The sequence below is a fragment of the Ictalurus punctatus genome, chromosome 12 (genome assembly GCF_001660625.3).
Source record: "Ictalurus punctatus breed USDA103 chromosome 12, Coco_2.0, whole genome shotgun sequence".
Classification (NCBI taxonomy): Eukaryota; Metazoa; Chordata; class Actinopteri; order Siluriformes; family Ictaluridae; genus Ictalurus; species Ictalurus punctatus.
In genome coordinates this window covers 30,696,243-30,719,915 of record NC_030427.2, presented here as the reverse complement: position 1 = coordinate 30,719,915, position 23,673 = coordinate 30,696,243, and the positions used below count along the sequence as shown (strand labels likewise).

General features: G+C 40.5%; 2 protein-coding genes across 8 annotated transcripts in view; both read right to left on the bottom strand.

Moving 5' to 3' along the window:
* The window catches only part of LOC108272815 (uncharacterized), a 257,124-nt gene that overhangs the window by 46,234 nt on the left and 187,217 nt on the right, over positions 1–23,673 (bottom strand). The gene's annotated exons all lie outside the window — the stretch shown is intronic.
* Positions 3,396–22,426, bottom strand: jpt1b (Jupiter microtubule associated homolog 1b). Of its 2 annotated transcripts, none has more exons than XM_017481670.2 (5): positions 22,229–22,426; positions 16,890–17,029; positions 9,571–9,677; positions 5,275–5,302; positions 3,396–3,892 (listed from the first exon to the last, which is right to left on the bottom strand). In XM_017481670.2, exons 1-5 carry the CDS (start codon positions 22,282–22,284, stop codon positions 3,756–3,758), a joined length of 468 nt encoding a protein of 155 aa, XP_017337159.1. In that variant the 5' UTR covers positions 22,285–22,426; the 3' UTR covers positions 3,396–3,755. The 2 variants fall into 2 exon arrangements, with proteins under 2 accessions (XP_017337159.1, XP_017337160.1); XM_017481671.2 differs by lacking the exon at positions 22,229–22,426 and adding an exon at positions 22,130–22,152.

The window sequence follows — 23,673 nt, the reverse complement described above, 5'->3', positions numbered from 1 at the left end:
ACAAAAGAGAATCCATATCCTGGAAGATCTGACACAAGAGGACAAGGTGGCAAGAAATAAACTTTGGCCGCTGGTGGAAAAGGCAAGGAAGGAAGGAAAGAAAGCTGGATTAAATGCATCTGTTGCGTTTATGAACGGGAAAAGACTTTCCATTCACAACATCTTGTATGGCATTACAAACTTAATAAACATGCTGCTGCTGACGTTTTTTGTTTGTTTGTTTGTTTTGCTTAACAAATATTTCAAATATAATTATTATAATTTCTAGTATTTCTATTGTATTATTTTCCTTGTACAGTCCATGATGGGGTATGTCGATCTGTCTCATTAAGCTTGGGTGGGCAGTTTGAACCAATCATTTTGCATATCCTTTAAGAATGGTTTAATTTTAAGTTTGTGTAGTAGACTGTATCTGCCGAATGCAAAGTCCAAACTTAATGAATATTGACACACACAGACATTCTGAGGACGCATGCCATGTTGTGTCAAATTCTGCCAATAGGGGTCGCTACAACTAATAATAAACCTCTCTAACTCTGCAACAATATGATCCAGGAAGTTGAAAAGTGGTATGCATCATCTTTATTGGATGTCCTAAGGTATACTCTAATATGACTGGGATATTTAAAAAAACATCGCCGCCAGCAGCCAGTCAAATTTCAGCGGCTAATAACATGAAATCTGAATGGCCTACCATTACAAAAATATATCATGTGAAAGCAAATATGTGTACCAAATTATGTGAAAATCGGCGCTATAATAAGCAACTTTGTTTTAGTAAATAACCCTGTGTGAAATAATCAAAATTCGTGTTTCATCTGGATCCTTGCTTTAAGCCTGATGAAGAATAAGTCTTTTTATGATTATCTATAAACTTTATTGCTCATTCCTAATATATATATATTTTTTTTTTTACTTTTTTGAACTTGTCCTAGGTCTTATACAAAATTGGCCTTATCTTATGAACGCAATTTCCAAACTTGTGTGGTACACATGGACAACAATTCTGAGAAAACATGAATTTCTGACGCTCTGGGTGCTAACAGCAATATAAAGAAATATCAGCCATTTATCTCAATGGGCATGAGATTCCGTTATACTAATGTTGTCCACCAGAAGGCAGCGCAGGATAAAATCCTTTCAGGTCTCATAGTTTAAAGTCTGTGTAAATGGTTCAATAGATTGACTATGCATAAAACTCATGATAGTTTTATAAAGTTTAATAAAGTCTAAAGCAATCTAAGTCTAATCGGTTTGCAAAGAAATCTGTGATCTCCAATATACCTTCATTTTTATATATCCTAAATACATATTATGTGTCTATTTGTCTAGTTGTTACAGTAAACTGAAAAAATCTCTTTGTGGAATATTTTCAGTAATCATCAACAAATCAAAAGATTCAAATGACCGTTTTAAGAGTGCACAGTAATAAAGCAGACATGGTGGTATATGAATGTTTGGGTGTGGAAATGTATCAGTGTAAATACAGATAAAGACAATATACACAATACACACCTTTGATGAATGTTTGCTACTGGACCTGTTTGTACTCGAGGCAATATAAAGCCACCTTGCACTGAGAGGAACATTCATTCCTATCGCCACATTGCTGTGCCCGGTGCATCAGCGCCACCTAATGGAGATTTCATCGAACTGCATTTCAGATTTCTAGCCACTTTTCTCAAATCTTTTGTTTTGCAGTTCACACACAGGAGGCTGTATTTTAAAGATAATTTTGTAAAATCCGAATACACATTACAGATCTTTATTGGAAAGGGTTTAAATGATGTTTTTCATGTTTGTTCAATGATCCATAAACACATTATTGCACATGCACCTGTGGAACAGGCCTTCAGACACAAATACTTTACAGGCAGTAGGCAATTAATGTCACATTTATGACAACTTAAGACACTAGAGAGACCTTTCTACTGACTCTGAAAAACACCAGAAGAAAGAGGCCTAGGGTTCCTGCTCACCTGCGTGAACATGCCATAGACCTGCTGCAGGGAGGCATGAAGACTGAAGATGTGGCCAGAGCAATAAACTGCAACGCATGTAATGTAAGGAAATTAAGACAGTGCTACAGGGAGACAGGAAGGACTGCTGATCATCCTTACAATGGAAAATTACAGGTAACCATGTGTTCCCCCACACGTGATCGAGAACTTGCAGATGCCTTGGTAGAAGAGTAGAGTAACATCTCACAGCAAGAACTGACAAATCTGGTGCAGTCCATGAGGATGAGATGCACTGCAATAATTAAAGCAGCTGGTGGACACCAGATACTGACCGTTACTTTTAATACTGCCCCCCCCCCTTTTATTCAGGGACTCATTATTCCATTTTGGTTTCTCAAACATCTATGAAACTTGTTCAGTTTATGTCTCAGGTGAGAATCGTGTTAATACAATTTTTGAATGTTAATACAAACATGTACACACATTAAGAAATTTGCTGGAAATAAAAGCAGTTGAACGTGAGAAGACGTTTCTTTTTTGCTGAGTTTATCTGATTTATTTGGTGAGCCTAATATACTGATTCACTGAAAAGAGCCAGAATTCCCCGAATTACTTGTGATATACAGTACAATTCTGTTTTCACACTTCACAGAGCATGAAAGTCTGACTGACGCTGGTGTGAAGTGACACCAGACTGTGTGCTGAGGAACAAAGTGATTCATACTTTAAATGGAGATACAACTGTTTTTTTTTGTTTGTTTTTTAGATAATTTCTGGAGCATTTATGGAAGGAGTCTCTAGTGCCAGCAGTTTCTAACACTCAGAGTTAAAGCTTTAAGTTTCTGACACTGGAAAATCTTCAGGACAGAGGAATGTATGCTTTGCAATTTCTCAGAAATACAACTTTTTTGTATTAGTCTAAAGTAAAGTAATTTTTGTGTACTAGTAAAAGTCTTAGTGCTTTCAAGAAATAAAACAAGAGGGACTGCTGAGGGAACGACTGGCTACAGATGTTCCACCACATTAAAAATGACTATAAATACAATAAAAAAGTACGACACTGTTTATTAATATATAAATAGTTGTAATCGTTGGCAAAGTGGCAGGTATAAGGGTACTTGCCCTGGAGTGTTTTATATTTTACATAGCTTTTAACTTTTACATCAAAAACAAGTCAGATCTCAGGTAAGTTTTATCAGTAGTGTCAAAATGAAATCTTTACTAAATATGTAAAATAATTACAAATCCACAAACGTGTACAAAAACATCGTATTGTCTAGGATGAATTTTATAAAAGCATGAATCTGTGGAAAGTGTAATTATGAGGTTTCCTTTAAATAATCACAAACTAATGATCTTTTTAAATGTTTTTTTTTTTTTTTTTTACAGATTACACCATGCAGTGTTTTACTACACAAGCACCAGCAGAGGCAGTGAAATTCATATCAATCTTTATTTGTATTTAGAAATTTAGCGCGACGAATCTTTTCCTTGCTTTGCCTTCCATGCGTCCCCCCTGCACGGCCTGCGCTCTTCATGATGGGCTGAAATGGAGCTTTTACATAAAGTGCTTCTGCCAACCAGCTTTTCTTTCATTTTCTTTTCTTTTTTTTTGCGATAGAAAAACAATAATACAGACATGTGGTAGTGGACAAAAAGGAAAAGAAAAGAAAAAAAAGTCATCCCATGGCTCACATGATGAGAGTGAAGAGAGAGTGAATCTTTAAAAAAGAAAGAGAGAGAGAGAGAGAGAGAGAGAGAGAGAGAAGAGAAGAGAGAGTTCAGTGAGCGCGCTCAGCCCAGAATGAGGCTGGATTTTCCACCAGGAGGGTTTCTTCGGCCAGAGGAGGCACCAGAGGGATGTTTCTGCTCCTCCTCCTTCTGCTGCTGTTGAGGCTCTTCCTCGGGGGCTTCGGTTTCCTCTGACTGATCTACACACACACACACACACACACACACACACACACACACACACACACACACACACACACACACACACACACACACACACACACACACACACACACACACACACACACACAAATTTAGTGTCTCTAATCTCCAGACATGCACCTGTGTTTGTACACCAAAGTCTGGACGAGAGCAGAGCACGACCCTCAATTTGCACACACACACACCATCTCCAACTCAAAATATGCACCCTGTTTGTTCATTTTTCAAGCCATTTTCACATGCGGTCTGCACCCAGGACTGATTCTGTGCTCTTTTTGAAGGGTGTCATTATGAAAGTTCATTTTTTTCCCCACAGAGAAACGGCTTGTTAGTCGTGTGCAATTGTTATTTAATTTATTTTTGCAAAATGTTCACAGTAAGTGCATCCTGTTATTATTTCTATTAACATTCCTTTGTTATCGTTACTAATATCCACACCATGAAGAATAACCGTGACTGTAAATGTACCGCTAACGACCACTTGATTGCTGGAGTTATTACAGCACGCTACGCTCACTAGGTTAGATTTTTTCTATAGTTTAAACTGCTCTCACTAGGGTAGATTATAATCACTAGAGTAGATTTCTCCCACTGGGGTAGATTTCTCTCGATACAGATTACTATTAGTGTGTTGAGCAGACCATTCAATCATTAGAACATAAACCATTCCATGGTAATAAAACCCCTAGTGATATGTAAGAGCGGCCGCTTACGCCGGCCCTATATTCACTTCACTCACTTTATAAAATACACGTAGAGATTCGCTAGACATTAATTTTCCAGACTAGTACAGATTGCATTCACAGGTAATTAACGTCATTAGAACGCAAACACAGATTAACATTTATTGGGAGTTTAAAATGTGACGTGATTGATTATATAGGTACGCTATATACACTGATGAATACTAAGACTGGATGAAATCTGTCTGCACTTATCTGAGGCTCACATTTTACTAGACATAGATTTAATTAATTAAAGCCAGTGTTTTCCCCAGCATGTGACAGAACCACTATTTACCTCAACGTGCATCACATGCTGCTGTTTAGAGTGACACAGAGAAACAGGGGAACAGGAGCGAGAGAAAGGAAGGGAGGAAGAGAGGGGAAGGGAGAGAGAGAGGAAGAGAGAAAAGGGAAGGGAGAGAGAGAGAAGGGAAGGGAGAAAGAGAGAGGAAGAGAGAGAGAGAGAGAGAGAGAGAGAGGGAGAGATGAAGGAAGAGAGAGGAAGAGAGAGAGAGAGAGAGAGAGAGAGAGAGAGAGAGAGAGAGAGAGAGAGAGAGAGAGGGGGGGGGGGGGGGGGGGGGGAAGGGAACGCTATTTAAGACTGATTAGAAACTTGATGAGGCAAAAACACTCACCATGATTTACTTGCTCGTGGTTTTCCTCCTGGAAAAAAAACGAGAGGATTTAGAAATAACTCACCACTAGTAATGTTTTCACTCAGCACTTTAAGTCCTGTGTGACATGCAACACAATTTGCAGGCTACATTTGTTCAATGTTAAAAAAAAACAAAACTAACAAAAACCCCAGAAGACCGGAGTTTCTTGGAGACTGCGTGTGTATCAGAGTGGAGAGGTTAAAGAAACACCGGCCTAGCCGAACTACTTCAGAACATTAAGGCCAGCTCTTTCTTAGCAGTCATTTTATAGTAGCTTACATCATGTTTACAATAAACCAAATAGACTAAACATGAGCAGAGCTGCATATGCACACGTTAAAACATGTCTTCATGAGTTTTGCACTGTTATTGTCTGTGACGAAAGCTTGGAGAGGAATTCCAGAGAGGAGCAGCTACAGCATGCTCTCTAAAACACCACAGCACTGATGTTCAGGATTATGAACCAATCATATGCGCTGTCTCCTTTCCTCGGCCTGGATCTACGGTAGGAACACTGAACATTCTCTGACCCGCTGACCTAAGAGATCTGTGGGGCTTGTGCAGATGTAAATGGTCAGAAAGATTACAAGGTGCTAACCCACTTAAGGATTTATAAACAAACAATAAGATCTTAAAACTGTTGCTATAGTGGACCGGCAGCTAGTACAGGTGAAATATGGTCTCGTTTACGAGTCCTCGTCAGTAATCTGGCAGCAGTGTTCTGAACAATTTGCAGTCGTGACAAAAAAGATTGACTAACTCCTAAACAGAGAGAGTTACAACAATCCAGGCGCAAAGATACAAATTTGCGCATCATCCTCTTAAAAAAAAGAAATTGGCTGTTAATCATAGATGAAAAAAAGCTCGATCTGACAACAGCCTTTATTTGACTGTCAAATTTGAGGGAACTGTCAGATATTACTCTGAACTCTTCACCATCAGTTTACTATAAAGCACTAGAGGGCCATTTAGAAATGGCATCAGAATCCACAACACAAAAATCTCAGTCTTGTTTTCATTGAGATGTACAACATTTTGAGCCATCCAAGATTTAAAGTCATCCAACCTAGCCTGTAAGGGTTCTACCGAGTTATTTTTCTTTTTCAAAGGCAAATAGATCTGGGTATTGAACCATCTAAGTTATAAACTAATAGTATGAGTTATGAACCAATTGTATGGGGTCTCAAACAATCGTGTCATAAGTTACTAACCAACCATACAGGTAGCAAATTAATAGCTTGGGTTAAGAATAAATAACATTTTTACACATCATGGAAATGCCTAGAGTATAATCTATTTAACAATCCATTCATATATAACACAAACATACCAGTTCAAGATATAGCCTATACAATGAAATCCAACGTGGTTAAGGGACAATATTTGCGCATGAGCGAGCTTAGCTTCATATGTTTTGGTATGTGCAGTTTCGTATGCAAGAGATTTCTTATTCTCATAAAAATGAAATAAAAATAAATCTTTGTGAACAATGAACAATCAAAACTAGATATATTTCTTTGAAATTACACAGCAGTAACTTCATTAATCATTTTTTTTCGCATAATTTCAAAGTAATATAGCATTTCAAGAATGTTAACATTGTTCAAGCTTCTTTTCTACATATATTGACATCAATGATTATTTTCGTCATGATCAAACCTCTTTTCGATTAACTGTAGCTTTCATTTAAATGGCGGGGGTTCGCCTGACTTCGTCGAAAGCACGTTTGTGTTTGCTGGGTATTAAACAGAATGTGGATCTGCTGGTATTAATGCTGCATTCCGTTGTACTCAAGGTTATATTTCTGTACTCGATAGTACAGAACCAATTTTCTAGCGTTCCGATCTAAAAGCGTTCCGGCTTGGCTCGGCAACAATGGTGGATACTCGGAGCAAGGTCATATTTGAGTTTGATAAACATATTAATAAGACCTACATTAATTATTTCTGTGATGTACGGAGAGAAATGATGTATAATCTTCGTTCCGTCTTCATCTTTACTTGTAAAAATGATCCGTTACAGTGATTTGATCACATTAGTGACTTACGTTAGTGAATTACGTCACGAACCTAAACTTATGACACATAAGCGACACGTCAACAAAGTCTAGTTTCATCACATAGAAAATAACATTAAGTGAATTCTGTTTAGTGTTGACCATGTGAGCACTGCCATGTCGTTGTGATGTCAGGTGTGAGTGTGAGATCTCAAGACGATGGACGTTAACTGTTCCATCGCACTTCTCCATGAGGGACATTGTGGTTTTACGAGTTTCAGTACAACAGCTTGCAGCATAAGAGAGTAAACAAAAGGAATTTCAGTAGTTTCACTGCTTCAGAATGTTTAATTTGATTCTCAAGAACAAAAGGATGCTGATTAAGGGAGAGGTTTATTTGTATGTCTCAGATGTTGGCAGGAGGTGTGAGGTAGACCCAGGTGCTCCATGAACTCTGAGGGACTCCGTAGGGATCGTCTGGGGCGCAGTGTACTCGGCCATGTTGGGTAAACCAGACAGCACACAGCAGCTCAGACCACTGCGGGAAATCCCCAAGTTTTTGACTGCATGCCATTCAGAAGTCTCCTGATCATAACACTCCACTTCATTCATAATGGTAGTGCCATTCTCTCCTCCAGAAACAAACAGGAGATTGTCCAGCACCTCAATGCCAAAGTTGCTACGCTGGTTGTTCATGGCTGGACCTTTTCTCCACACGTTGGTTTGAGGATTATACACCTCCACATCACTTAGCTGATTATTACCATCATATCCCCAGACAGCGTAAACCTGTCCTCCGTACGCGACCACACCCAGTCCACTCCTTCTGATCATCATGGGGGGATGAGGGTCCACACTCCCGTCTGAGGACTGTAATACTCCCCCGTGAACAAACGCTCGCTCCCGTTCAACCCTCCACATATGTACACTTTGCCGTTCTGTACTGTAGTGCTTGCTTTGCTCCTTTGTTCGTGTATCGGTGTGATCATGCTCCACTTATTATTCTCAGATTCATATCGCTCAACCGTATTCAGACTTTGGACGCCATCAAATCCTCCCATCACATAGATATGACCATCCAGCACACACACGCTCACGTAACACCGGCAAGAGTGCATGGGGCTCACCTGAGCCCAGGTTCTGGTGATGGGGTCAAACCTTCTCACACTGCTGAAGTAACTCACCCAGTCGAATCCTCTGATGCAGTACATGAAGCCATTCAGATACACCGTCCCGTGACAGGCTCGTGGACTCTCGTCATTGCACGTGACGCGTACCCAGCATGCCACTCGCATATCATATGCTTCTATGACATTGGTATGATTCCTGCGGCCCCAGCCACCAACGGCCAGCAGAACGGCGCTGGGCAGGCAGATCCTCGTGAGATCAGAGCTGAGAGAAAGGCTCGGGTTGAGGTCATCGATGCCCATCAGAACGCTGGTGACGATTGGCTTACATGTCATGTTGTCCATCACTAAAATGTTGTTGCTCACATTGTTCATAAGGTAATCGTGCGTCAGTAGCCCCAGATGGACCTTGGGCAGTAACACTCCTATGTGCGCTTTCCGTTTCCATGGTGCATGTTTGATCCATTGTAAGACGGCCTTGAACACCTCGAACACTCCTATTTCATGTTCAGTTCGTCCTTCTCGATGATTTCGCTCAGCTGCTCGACCGTCAGGTCCAGGAACTCCTCAGAGAGATGCACCATCTCCTCAAAGTTGTGCAAGATAAACCAGAAGGCCTGCTACTTCAACTTCTCACAGGAGTACTAAGCAAAACGCCAGATGTTAATGCAGTTCTTGGGACACAGCAGAGACTTCAGGAACACACAGCACTCGTTCACCAGGCTGCTCACCATTCCCTTCTCTTCTTTCTGTTTACTCATGTTCTGTCCAGTATTTCTATGCAGGTCAGAGCTACTGAATGTACAGCTTTCATCTGAATGTGGATTGTGTTGATGCAGCTTTTCAACGCCAATTGTAGAGTTTATAATTCATATGTAGGGGTTATGAATCAATTGGACATCTTATAAACCATTAGTACAAATTATGAACCAACCACACAGGTTCTGAACCAAAAGTTTGGGTTATGAACCAATCATAGAGACTATAATACAATTATACAGCTTATAAGTCAATCATAAGGGCTATGAACCAATCGTTCAGATTATGAACCAATCTTAGGACTACCTATTTATGCCTTTCTCCCTCTGTATGCCTCTCAGTCATTCTTTCTGTGTGTGTGTCTCTCTCTCTCTCTCTCCATTCTGTACTCACCGTGAGTTTGGCCGGGTGTTCAGAGTTGTTTTGGTAGATTGGCGGCTGGTGGCACCGCCTCAACGGGGCAGAGTGTTCGCCACACAACACTCCGGTCGCTTCACCTCCTGCAAATAACATTGATGACGTTATCAGAACGCAAAGATTAGAAGAGTTGCGGTAACTTTGAGAATTTAAAAACTTCTGTCTAGGAGTCGATATGTCTGTTCTTATTTAACAGAAATAAATAAATGAAATGTCTAAAAGGACTGCATTAGCTGGGTTAATATTCCTGCAGCTCATTTCCACACCCCGGACTGAGCCTGGGCTCTCATGTGGGTGAGGAGGGGGATAGTACGAGTGCTGGTGGAGTACTACTACTTTGACCCAAATCTCTGGTTAGAAGTAAACCTGACTCCGTTGGACGATCAGTCTACAAAAGTTCTTACAGATTTCTTACACAAACACAATGACACACTCATTAAAAATCAGGCTTGTCATGGAAGTGGTACCTAAAAGTAGTTTGGACACAAAGCAGACTTCTAAATGATAGACTCCTCACTGCAGAATGAGCCCAGACGGGCATGAATGCTGACATTAATAATTAAATCTCAAAAGCACAGTGGAGGACTGCATTAGCATCATTAATACCCACACAGGCACATTTCTGTCACTGAGGTCATGATTAGGTGGACATGAGGTTTTGAAGGACCTCAAAACTATACTATATATATAAAACTGCAGTGTTACTGCAGTACTGTAACATTAGTCATTTTAGTATTTTTCATTTTAAAGTGACATTAATTGGCGTACCAGTAGTCAGGTATACAGTGCTCGCAAGAAATGGTAAAATTTTTGGATTCTATATGAACTATGTAGAGATGAACCGGGAAGGTAACTAGACCAGCTGGATGAGCTATGAACCAATCCAGTAACTTGAGTCAATTTTAGGGGTACTGAAATGGTTATGAACCAATTATTGGGGCTATGAAACAACTGAACTGGTTATGTGTGAACTGTGTGCTATGAATCAATCGTACATGTTTGGAAACAACTGTATGGTTTATGAATCAATCATATGGGTTGTGAACTAAACGTACACATTATGAACCAATAGTATGGGTTATTAACCCATAATCAATGTTATGAACCAGTTGTACAGGTTATGACTAGGTTACAAAATAACTGACTAGGTTATGGAATAACTGCATGAGCTATAAAATAACTGTAGGGGTTTTAACCAAATGCATAGGTTATAAACTAATCATATAGGTTATTAACTAATTGTACAGATTATGAAACAATCTTCTGCATTATTAACCAGATGTAGAGGTTATGAACCAGTTATAAGAGGTTATGAACTAATCACCTGAGTTATGAACCAACTGTGTGGGTTATAAAACAATTAAAATGGTTTAAACCACAAACTCGTTCAAAGACAGTTCAAACTCCATCCATCCATCCATCCATCCATCCATCCATATTCTGTACCACTTATCCTACATACGGTTGCGGAGCCTGAAGCCCATCTCAGGGAACTTGGGGCACAAGGTAGGGGAAACCCTGGATGGGATGGGAACCCACTGCAGGGCACAATCACATACATTAACACCCCCATTCACACACTACGGACAATTTGGAGATGCCAATCAGCCGACTGCACGTGTCTTGGGACTGAGCGAGGAAACCGAGTACAAGCAAATTTCACACACATTGTTCAAAGTCTACAATCAAAAAGATAGACAAAATGTAAACAACAGCACTGTTTATTGTTTAGAATTTTTAAAAAAATTGCTCCAAAAAATCTCTTTTAAACTCTTTTTCAGTACAGACTTGTTACTGAATATATCCCCGATCCCTGAGCTATGTGATATTCTGTGATATTCAACATGTACAACAGTGTTATTATGGTCATCTTAAACCATCAGCCCTTGCCCTGTCTTCCAGCCTAGTGGGATTTTGGCTGAATGCTCATTTAATTGAGACACGAGCATTTTATTGCAGGTCAAAACCTACAAACCATTAAAACTACATAATGACTGTAAAAGCATGAGGGAAGCTCGACCGCTAATAAAGACCATGTTAATGGCATTACACATAACCGAGCGACTCCAGAGCATCGTGAGTGCTCCGTCTCTGCGCTGTCATCATGAACAGAGCATCAGCAGTCCCCTCCTCTCGGTCTCTCTGTGAGGAAAGAATGAGACACATTTTCCACTGTTTTAACTCTAAGATTTAATGCGGTTTCATGACGCTGCGAGTCGTGTTTAAGTCATCAGGATCTGTCCCGACTAAACCATACTCGGCATGCGAGATGGCTTTACACTGTGGACCTGCTTAGATGTTTGTTAAAAGCTTTACCTTACAATTACACCACGGATCTGCTGAATTCTGGATTGTGATTGGTCAGAAGGTGTTGATTAGTTTTCTCCAACAGCGGCTCTGACAATAGTGCAGCTGCACATCTACTGTAATACATTGTGGTTTCTATAGTAACAGACCACTCACAGGGACTTGCACAGCAGATTAAAAATGCATGTAATCGTTGATATAGTGAAGTTTACTGTAAGGAGACAGAGTATGGTTTATAGCTGCTATAGCGCAAGCGATAATAGGAACTAACTTTGTTCGCCAATGTTAAATGTACCTATAAACGGATACAAAGTGCTGTTTGTAATTCTCGCCAAATCACTGTGGTATAAGGCTACGTCGCCATTAATCCGGAGAGATCTGAGAACTGCATTTTCGCTTGAAAACGCTCTTCACTGGCGTTTTCAAACATTTCCCAAAATTTGCTCGTCCAGCACTGAAACGAGAGCGGGAGAGCGTTTTCGAAAAAGCACAGTTTTCCGCTGGACAAAAAAACCCCGCCAAAAACGAAAAGAAAAAGATGCGTTTTCGAATTAAGTAATACTTATTAACGTGGACGTAGCCTCAGGGGAATGAAACGCACACCGTTATAAGAAAATAATCAACGTCTGATTGGTAACAGTAAGTCCACTTCATCACACTGCCCCGTCACAGATTATTTTCCTATAACTGCATGACAGAGTGTTTTATTCCTTACAAATACGCTGTAACTCCTTAAAGGCTCAGATTGATCTTAAATAGCTGGTGTGTGGTGGGAGTTCTGGCGCAATATGGCTGCCGTCACATCATCCAGGTGGACGCTACTACTGGTGGTGTGTTGAGGAGATCACCCCCCCCCATACTATAGAAAGCGCTCTGAGGGTCTAGAAAGTGTAACTAAAACCCATTATCCAGTAACTATGATGAGTTGATGTGAAAGAATAATAAAGTGAAACCAATGATAAAAGCCTCAGACTGTTGCAGGTACGTTACATACTGTGAAGTGTTGAAAAGATAAGCTGGGGTTTTTTTTCTTTCTCGGAGTTAAATAAAAGCACATGTATTTATTTAAACCCAGCGAACACTACCACACTTATGAGGACAAAGCTGCATTATAAAAGTGTTCACCTCCCCCAAAAACACACCCTGGCATCTGTGTTTGAGCTCTGAGCTGTAGCATTACACACACACACACACCATCTTCACAAAAAGCAGTGATTAAGCCACAAAGCTGCTCTCTGAAACACGACAGCAGCGCCGCTGGATAATGAACTTCAACTGGAGTTTCCAATGAGAGACGCCATTGTGTCCCACTCTTCACAGACGAGTGTGTGCTGATAATGTGCTAATGTTACACACACCCACACACACGCACGCACATATGCGCACACACGCGAGCACACACACACACACAGTCTATGCCTGTTTTGCATTAGCATGTGAAAACATACATGAGGATTATCATGAGCTTCATCAGCTCCAGTGTCATCAATCACACGCCTGTCTCACTCTCTGTCTGTCTGGCAGCCACTCCATTCTGTCTCTCTCTTCCTTTCTCTCCTTTTTTCAGTCTCATCTGTCTTTCTTGTCTATCTGCCTCCCTCTTCTCTATTTTTTTAGTCTGTCTCTTTTTCTGTTTAGCTGTCTGTCTGTCTCTCCCTTCTTTCCTCCTCTCTTTCTACCCATCTGTCTCTCTCTCTACCTGTCTGTCTGTCTAGCCCGTCTTTCCTCCTCTCTTTCTAACAGTCCGTCTCTCTTTCTACCCGTCTGTCTAGCCCTTCCTTCCTCCTCTTTCTACAATTCTGTCTCTCTATACCTGTCTATCCCTTCTTTCCTCCTCTTTCTACCAGTCTCTCTCTTTCTACCTGTCTGTCCATCCCTTCTTTCCTCCTCTTTCTACCAGTCTCTCTCTTTCGACCTGTCTGTCTGTCTATCCCTTCTTTCCTCCTCTCTTTCTACCAGTCTCTCTTTCGACCTGTCTGTCTGTCTATCTATTCTTTCCTCCTCTCTTTCTACCGTCTGTCTCCCTTTCTACCCATATCAGTCTCTGCCTTCTTTCTTGTCTCTTTCTACCCGTCCATCTGTCTCTCTCTACCTGTCTGTCTATCCCTTCTTTCCTCCTCTCTTTCTACCGTCTGTCTCGCTTTTTACCTGTCCGTCTGTCTATCCCTTCTTTCCTCCTCTCTTTCTACCCATCTGTCTCTCTTTCTACCATGTCAGTCTCTGCCTTCTTTCTTGTCTCTTTCTACCCAAATGTCTGTCTCTCCCTTCTTTCTTGTCTTTGTACCCATCTGTCTCTCCCTTCATTCTTGTCTCTCTTTCTACCCGTCTGTCTGTCTCTCCCTTCTTTACATCTTTCTACCCATCTGTCTATCCCTTCTTTCCTCCTCTCTTTCTACCAGTTTCTCTCTTTCTACCTGTCTGTCTGCCTCGCTCTCTCTCTACCCGTCTGTCTATCCCTTCTTTCCTCCTCTCTTTCTTTCTACCCATCTGTCAGTTTCTGCCTTCTTTCTTGTCTCTTTCTACCCATCTGTCTGTCTCTCCCTTCTTTCCATCTCGTTTCTACTTGTCGGTCTCTCTCTGAATGTCTCTCTCGTCTCTCTTTTTGCGCGTTGCCCGTCTGTCTGTGTCACACTGTCACTTCCTTCTCTTATTATTCATTCTTTATTTCTTGCAGCCTCAACCTTCTCTCTCTCGGTCTGTCTATCCTCCTTCCCCATTCTTTCTGTCTGTCTGATTCCTTGTCTCTCTCTTGCTTTCTTACTTTCCCTTTAATTATTTTTCCTCTTCTTGCTGTTAGTCTCTCACTCTCTCTCTGCTTTCTCTCCATGTCTGTTTATAGCTTTGCCTGCATGTCTTTCTCTTTATCTGCATGTCCCTCCCTCCTTTATTACATCTGCTCCTCCGTCTCTCATGCTTTTATATCTCTTTCTGCCTGCTTCTAGATTTCTTTTTGTCTCTGTTTATTTTCTCTCTGTCTCTTTTCCATCATTTCTTTCTCTATGCATGTATATCTTTCACTCTTCTACTGTTTTTCTCTCTGCCTCTCTTTCATGTATACACCTTTCTTTGTGTACTAATCATTTTTGCTGTCTTTCTGTCTGACCCTGTTTGCCTTTGCCCCCCCCCCCACCCATCATTTCCTCTGCTCATTTCCCCCTGCTGTGTGTGCTGTGTGTCTGGAAGCTGCTGAGATTTCCTGCTCTGCCTCCACCTGCCAAACCGAGGCTCATGAGGAACCGCAGATTAGTGCCAGCTCTGTCTAACCACACACACACACACACACACACTCACTCACTCACTCAGCCTAAACACACAGCTCTGAAGACAAAGGGGAGAGCGAGAGAGAGAGGGGAGGGACGACAGGTACATTTCCGTCTCTGGCAAATCACAGCATTTAATGCGCGCGCACACACACACACACACACACACACACACACACACACAGAGATGCATAAGTATCTATTACAAACCCAGATCTGCACCAGACCTGAAGTTAGCACCCAGTCATGGTGTGTGGAATGTTTTGCAGGTGAGGTCACACGGTGTTGTGTTTCCCATCATCCACCTCTGCGCTCTTACACACCAGGAAGTGGAGCTGAGTAACCAGACCATGAGGTCATCTCTACTGGAAATGACCCCCCCCCAACACACGCCAGTGGCTGAATCAGTCCATGACATAGGCAGGAAGTCCAGATGAATCCCTGAATGCCTGTGTTTTACAGTGCAGGGCAACAGGAAGCTGTTAATAACTGGTTTAGCGTGGTGCTGTTTTCCTGCCTTAACACCAGAGAAGGGTTTCATTCAGTGCGTGGTGTTCGTGCTACATCACAAAACAATATCGTTTATTACCACATGATACAGGGAACTAGATCAGTGGTTACGTAGTCCCCACAGGATTTTCAGGCTTTTTGTGATTTTATTTTATTTTTTGAAGAAAACTAATTGAATCGTACGAACTTGTTCTACGCGCTCTTTCTCAGTGATGTTTGTGGGTAAACGAGACCTTTTAGCTGTACTCATGTTCGACGCACGTGAATCTGAGAGGGCTTCGGCTGAACGTGGGTTGCAATGACGTCGCACGGCAGGTCTCGGCCCGAACCTGCGGAAAATCTGCGGCAGTTTTGAAAAATTGCAAGCTCCTCCGAATATCATGAGTTTCCTTGATTTCGTGTTCGTTTCTGCGCTTGAATAATCGCTAAATCCTAGAGGGACTGGGTAAAGTTCAAATCCCATTCTAATGAGGAAAATAAAAATCGCTTATAAACAGTGTGTAGTAACTGGAATAGCAAAATAGTGTTTAATTCCTCTTGTACCACAGCAACTTGCTGACAAATACATTAATCTTAAAAACCAACACGCGCACGTTTGATCTGTTTGACGTTGTGGAACGTCTGTGAAACCAGTTAGTTCCTGTTCTCACTTACGTTATAGCAGCTTTCAACAGTCGCTCCCTCACCAGCCCTCTCTCTATTCGCTCTCCTGAAGTTAATAAAAAAAAAAAACGTAAACTCCTGTCATGAAAATGTCGGAAAACTTCAAGTCAAAAGCTTTACCTCCGGCTGTTACAAAGCGCCGACACTGGAGACTCCTTCCGTAAATGTTAACGCAGCACCGATATTCAACGATTACATGGATTTATCTTTGTTAAATAACAGCAGCTGCAGCTCAATTTCAAGGAAGCTGATTATAAGCTCCAAAACACACACACACACACACACACACACAGAGCCATGTGGCACCACCATCATGTGACCTTCACATTCCTGAGTGAAGTGTTCCACCGCAAAAACGAGGAAACGGTCAGTAGAAAGTAGTTTCCTGTGCTGAATGGATTTGACGGCAAAGAAAGAAACTTTACACAAGAGAAAGACATTTCTAAAAAAGTGGGGTATACATCACATAACAGCATCACATGACCTCTGGTTAAAGAGGAGAACAAATAAGGATAGGTTGACAACATGACTACGAGACTGTGTGTGTGTGTGTACCGGGAGGGTTGTTCCTCCGATGGGCGTGGGGGTCATCAGGCTCGGCGAAGATGTTGGAGGCCATTCTGTTCTTGCGCACCGGCCTTTCCTCATCTGTGCCGAAGCAAATGTTGGAGGTTCCGCCGGGAGGCCGCAGAACCCTGCGGAAGAAAAATAAACCCGATGAGGTCGAGTCAGAACGACACTTCTATACACTACTACTCACAGGATTACGTTCCAAATTGCCCAGGACCTCTGGACAAGCCGATTTTGAGTCTATTATTATTCAATTATTCCTGTATTCGTATCTTGTAGGAAAAAGACAATCAGAAAAGAAAGTAAACTCTATTCTGTAATGACGTTCGTTTTCAGTTGGTATGTAGATACGTTTAAACTAAACGCGTTTCATGGTGGTGTGGTGCACATCGATGCCGTAACTAAGCCAGAACTCTGGAAGCTCGCAGCCTGCCGCACCACACACATCGGCGGAGGCGGTCCGGTTGACGGTAGAGCGAGTTTATTTTATTTGGCGGAATGATTAGCATGAACGGACGACAATGTTTCAGGGGCTAACACAAACAGCTGAACACAATAAGGTAACAGACCAATGATATAGCAGGGGTGGAGATGGGGTCAAAACTAAAACAAAGGCACATGGCAAAACATGTAATGGGTGAACTAGGAACTGAATATAGATGACACACAAGCAAAACAAAGTGCGACACAAAGTTGTTATATAACTCGCCTGCTTACTACACACAGTCACCTCACAGGTAAAAAAATAATATATATATATATATATATATATATATATATATATATATATATATATATATATATATATATATATATATATATATATATATATATATATATATATATATATACACACACACACATACACACACACTTCTTTAACGCCTGCAAAGACAAAGAAGATAAGAAGATTTTTTTTTAAAAATGTACATCAAATCAGTGGCATCCGTTCAGTATCGTTTAATTTGTAATGATTAAAAACGCAAAAAATACATCACCGTGCCAACGATATCTCGAAAAATCGTATCGCGTAATCGTTTAATCACGATATGGATATAGCATCAATATATCGCCCAGCCCTTGTAATTATTATTATAATTATTACAAAGGGCTGAAGAGTAATTATAGTTATACACTATAGAATAAATTAATTCAAATGTGTGTGTGTGGTACCCAGGTGTGTGCATCTCCAGCCAAATATGTTTCCACATTTAGGTTCTCATGAGAGTTAAAGTCTGTCCCTTAGGCAGGAAACTTCAGACAGTCGCTGTCTTGGCTGATGAACTACTATTTGTAAAGGGAAAAATCGTTTCATTTTTTGGCCTATTCCTTTAAAATCAGCACACACACACACACACACAAATGGAGAAAACGTCTCACATTTGTGGTCGTGCTGACATTACGGGAATGAAACAGCTGCAGGGGACGCCGGCGAGCATCATCAAAAAGATTTAATACTGGACTCGAGGGAGGCTGTCCACACACACACACACACACACACACACACACACACACACAACAGTTACCAGACTGACCACTGCAGGGGCCAGTTAACATAAGCTGGGAGGGTCTCTACTACCCGAGCCCTTCTGTCTCTCTCTCTCTGTGAGACACACACCCCCACCCTACAGCTGACCCGAGCCACACCAAATGGAGATTCCTGTGTCGGAGGATTTTCATGTATCCAAACAGGGGATCGCTGCAGCCTTGACGACCAGTCGATTCACCCCGGCGTTGAGGGAAGGAGGTCCAGGCCGTGTCCCAATCCACACAATCGGGTTCTAACTGCAGCGTTAGAGCCTCTAATCGATTATATGTCAAAAGCCGGATCAGGTGCACGACAGCTCAATTCATTTGTGTTCTCTGTGGGAGTGAAATGGTGCGGCCTCTGGAGACCCAAGTGTCTCAAATCGCAAACTTAATCATATTTACCACATAATGAGAAATAAGATCACTTGAACACACAAATGCTTTAAACCATTCTTTAAAAAAAATAAAACCTTGTTATGTAACCAGACTTTTTTTTTGTCACTTACAAAAAAAAAAAAACCTTGCAACCTTGAAACAATGTTTTGTTTTTTTTGTTTTTTTTTAAACTGCGTTAACTTATTCAGAAGAAATATTTTTTTCTGAACTCTGAACTAAGAGAGTAAATTCAGGGAGCACGAATTAGCTGTTAAACCCTTTTCCCCAGTGTGTACTACACCTATTTGATTTTCAATTTAATTAGATAATCATTTAATAAAACAACATCCAGCTAACAGAACAACACCGTCATTGGAGTTCATTTGCAGAACTCTAAAGAGAAAGAGCTCCATAAAACCAGGTCTTAAATGTAGCTGGTTAGCGTGACACCACAGGGTTATCGCTGGTAAACATACATCACTAAATAGCTAGCTTAGTGGTTAGCTGACATCACTTTATAAAACTAAACATTGAATAAAATATGGTGGAGTTGCACTGAGAGATGTTACTGTAAGTGGCAAAACCAACTAAATGACCTATATTAGCTTAGACAGCTAGCAAGCTAGCTCACTGAGAAGGGTGACGGGACCATCTCGATCATTTCAGCTCCGTTTCTTATCTACTAAACCTGACCGGAATATCAGCATTTCCCTCAGATGTGTTGGTAAATATTAACCATTAAGCAGTGACTACAAATTGAAATTCCATCGTATTAACGTTTAGACTTTCGTTCACATAGCAAACAGAAAACAAAAAGACAAATTATCCTCTACTTAGAAATGTCACAATAAAAAATGCTGATTATAATCCGTCTATATGTATAAGCGCAGGGCTTTTGGATAACAAAATGCTCTTATTTAAACAACTGTACACACACACACACGCACAGCTAACATGTAGCTATAAGTATCCGTGTCATATGACAAAAACATACAAGTTGCGTGTTACAGCGGAGTAAGAACGCAGTTATTTAAAATAGTGAGGCTCATGATACTCAGAAAAGCGCATCATAACACATCAAGCTTTACGCAAAGAATCAAACGCGACATTTTATTACTTTCCTACTGCGCCGTATCCTGAAATGTTTTATTCCTTCTGGTACTACAGCAAATTCCTGAACACTAACCGTTTATTAAAGAATTACACATTGTACAGTTGCATCTAATGTCGTGGAACATCTGCGAAACAAGTCAGTTCCTGTTCTCACTTACGTTAGAGCAGCTATAAATGGTCGTTCCCTCATCAGCCCTCTCTTTATCCTCTCTAGAAGTTAATAAGATTTTAAAAACCGCAGCTCGTCATGTTACCGAGAAACTGCGAAGCGTAAACTCCTCTGTCCTGAAGATGTTACAAGTTACGTCTGTTACAAAGCGCTGACACTGGAGACTCCTTCCATAAAATGTTACACATACGCATTTCTCCTTACAGAAAGCTTCACCATATTAGACACCTATTAAAAATCAGTTTCTGCTAGCATAGAAACGATTAATACAATTAGTACAAACCCATGACTCGCAGCTGCACTACTCTAAGATCCGCCGTTTTAGAAAACTAATCAATCCGACCAATCAGAATCCACCGGCGCTGTGGTATGCATCGTTGTACCACAGTGGATTAGTGTATCGAGTATAACCAGATAACTAGTACAGCAATAACAGAAATAGCTGACGCTTTAGTGGACTACTTTATAAAGTCCTCACCAGCTGACACACACACACACACACACACACACACACACACACACACACACACAGCTGTTCTGATCCAAAGCATTTCACAGCCTCCCTTATTTGGGAAATACAAAAATATATACAAGCCCATTCATATCCACAGGTTTACAGGTTGAAGGTGTTGTACCGTCACGTGAACTCGGCTTCACCTTCCTGCTTAGAAGAAGCTTTAACTGTTCGCAGAAGAGGTTAACATTTTTCCCCCTCCGAGACCCCACCCGACCACGAGGAGAGAATATTTTCCAGCGACAGAAGTGGAGACACTAATAAAACGTGCTTTACTGCATTATACTCCAGTCATAAACTGGATTTAACCCGGATCGAGGGCAGATTATTTAATCCACAGACAACAAAACACCTCAAACTTTGTTTTTGGGTTGCAACCTCACCGATTTCCTGTGTATTATCATCACACTGTATCAGTTTTAACTTACAACAGATCCATTTAAAGATTAAACTCATCACAAAGGCATTTTTTTTGTTTAGTTTTGATGACACAAATCAAACCCAGAAATCAACATGTTGCATCAAAGATGCTGAGATGACTCTTCAAGTCTGATAAGCTGAAGAAGGACAAAAAATTAAAGTCTAAAGCTTTAAACTCAAATCCTATATGGATATAAATGAATAAAAATTCAAACAAACAAATAAATAACATAAGCTAGAGATAAAGAGACATTTCCAAGGCGCGATTTCTAACACAGAAGCTCTGGAGTTATCTGAATAAAGTTCATTTATGCTCTTAGACATCAAATTCAGTTTGTAAAACGACTTTATTTCTTGAATAAATCGAATAATCTGTTCAGGAGTGGAAAAAAATATCGAAAAAAAAAACAGAAAGAAAGAAAGAAAAATGAGCAGGAACGTTAGAGAACCCCATAAAAGGAGAACACTGAGGCCTCGAAGATGGAGTTATTCTCAAGTACAAACATCACCAAATGTCGCGTGAGACATTTTATTCGTACGAGATGTGAAAATAATGTTGATTTGATCGCGGTGAATGCATTTTTCGGGCGAGGGGAGACAAAATAATACAGAAAAAAACATTAGCTAGCCTCAGTGCGGCGAGATGAAAGAAGTGGCCGGTTGCCAGGGAGATTTCTTTAGCTAACGTTAGCCAGCTGAACTAAGCTCGCGCTCGGAGCAACAAAAAATACTTGCCCGTTTTCGTTTATTTATTGGATTTAGCTATAATAATTTGATCATATTTGCGAAAAATAAATAAATATCCGTCTTCGTGTGCTAACAGGGTGGATACAGAGATCTACAGAGAGATAGAAGTCCAACATTCTGCCTGCATCTTTATTTTTATTTTTTATCATCATTATTATTATTGTTGTATGCGTGTGTAAATAAATAAAAGGTTGAAAATACGGTTTTGGTCTCAGATACCTTGTTTGTTTTTTTTTTATTTAAAAAAAAAGCGCCGTTTTTCCGTTTGTCATTTCAATACACTAAACACACCCTGTATTTACATCAAAATCTAACCAGACGCTGGATTATAAACATCTTTCTCTAATAATTCATCACCTAATCATCTTCAGGAATCCAGTCTCCAATCCGAACCGAATCCCTCATTTTTCTTTTGTTTGCTTCGGATTTTTATTTTTTATTATTAATATTATTTACCTGGAGCTATTTTTTGCGCTAGGATCCATTCCTTGAAAAGTGGTCGTCGTTGTCATCTCGGGCAGGATTAAATTGAGTTAATAACCTGCTCTGGAAACCGTTTAAAGCTAAAAATCTAGCCACTAGGACGTGTAAAAAATCCTTGATATCCCGTGCGCATGGACTCCGCCCGACTCGGGATGAACAGGGGAATCTGGGCAGCCGTTCCGCTCGAGTTTTAACGCCAGCCCACATTGACCCGCCCATTACAGCAGCGCGCCTTTTGATTGGTCAGCAAGATAGGGACCAGGGTCTTCGATTGGAGGATTTTCACGTCGCTTAAGGTATGTCTGGGTTTTTTTTGCCCTCATTCCACCGAAATGACAGGCGGTGATGCAGCGTCCATTATGGTGCTGTCTGGGGAGGGTGGAGAAAAAAGAAAAAGATTTAAATCTGACTTTTAAAACATTTACAGGAGAGTTATTTCAGGTATTTGTACAGAAGATAACTTAAAAAAAAAAAGTATTTAATGTTCTGTCCAATCTGCACTTCAAAAAATGTTTAATCAACTGCTTTAATAATAATAAAAAAACACCATCTGGAATATTAATAATAATATATTATGTATAAATTGTTATTTCAGCTATTTTGTATAGACATTAATGCTGAGGAGTTATTTAATGATCTGTTCCCATCTGTGTTTTTGAATTGAAGCATCTCTTTTAATATATATATATAAAATAAATCTGACATTCATTAAAAAAAAGTTATTTAAGCTATTTTGTATGTTAACTCTTTAAAAAAGAAAGAAAGAAAAAGTATGTTCTGTCCAGTCTGCACTTTTTAATTAAAGCATCCATCCATTTTCTACACCGATTATCCTCCAGGGTCACGGGGAACCTGGAGTCTTATCCCAGAGAGCATGGGGCACAAGGTGGGGTACACCCTGGACGGGGTGCCAATCCATCACAGGGCACACAATCACACACACATTCATACACTACAGACAATCTGGACATGCCAGTCAGCCTACCATGCATGTTTTTTTACTGGGGGAGGAAACCGGAGTACCCGGAGGAAACCCCCACAGCACGGGGAGAACATGCAAATGCCGCATACACAGGGCAGCGGCGGGTATCGAACCGCTGACCCTGGAGGTGTGAGGAGAACGTGCTAATCACTAAGCTTTAATGAAAGCATGTTTTAATAAAAATAAATTAAACGTTTTTTTTCAGCTATTTTGTACATTAATGCTGAAAAATAATTTAATGATGTGTCCTATCTGCATTTATTGAATTAATACATCTGTTTTAATAATTAAATTATTATTATTATTATTTTAATATCTGGCATTAATTAAAAGAATAGAAAAGAGCTCTCAGCTGTTTTGTATAGAAGGTCTAATTAAAAAAATTGAATTACTCCAATCTGTATTCTTTGAAAGCAACAGAATGCTTGAACAAACC

Excerpts from the sequence above, each read along its gene's own strand:
- jpt1b (XM_017481670.2), bottom strand. The coding sequence starts at position 22,284 with ATGACAACGACGACCACTTTTCAAGGAATGGATCCTAGCGCAAAAAAT. Across the intron at positions 17,030-22,228 it reads AGCGCAAAAAATAGCTCCAG|GGTTCTGCGGCCTCCCGGCG; the intron begins GTAAATAATATT and ends TTTCTTCCGCAG. Across the intron at positions 9,678-16,889 it reads TCGGAGGAACAACCCTCCCG|GAGGTGAAGCGACCGGAGTG; the intron begins GTACACACACAC and ends TGTTATTTGCAG.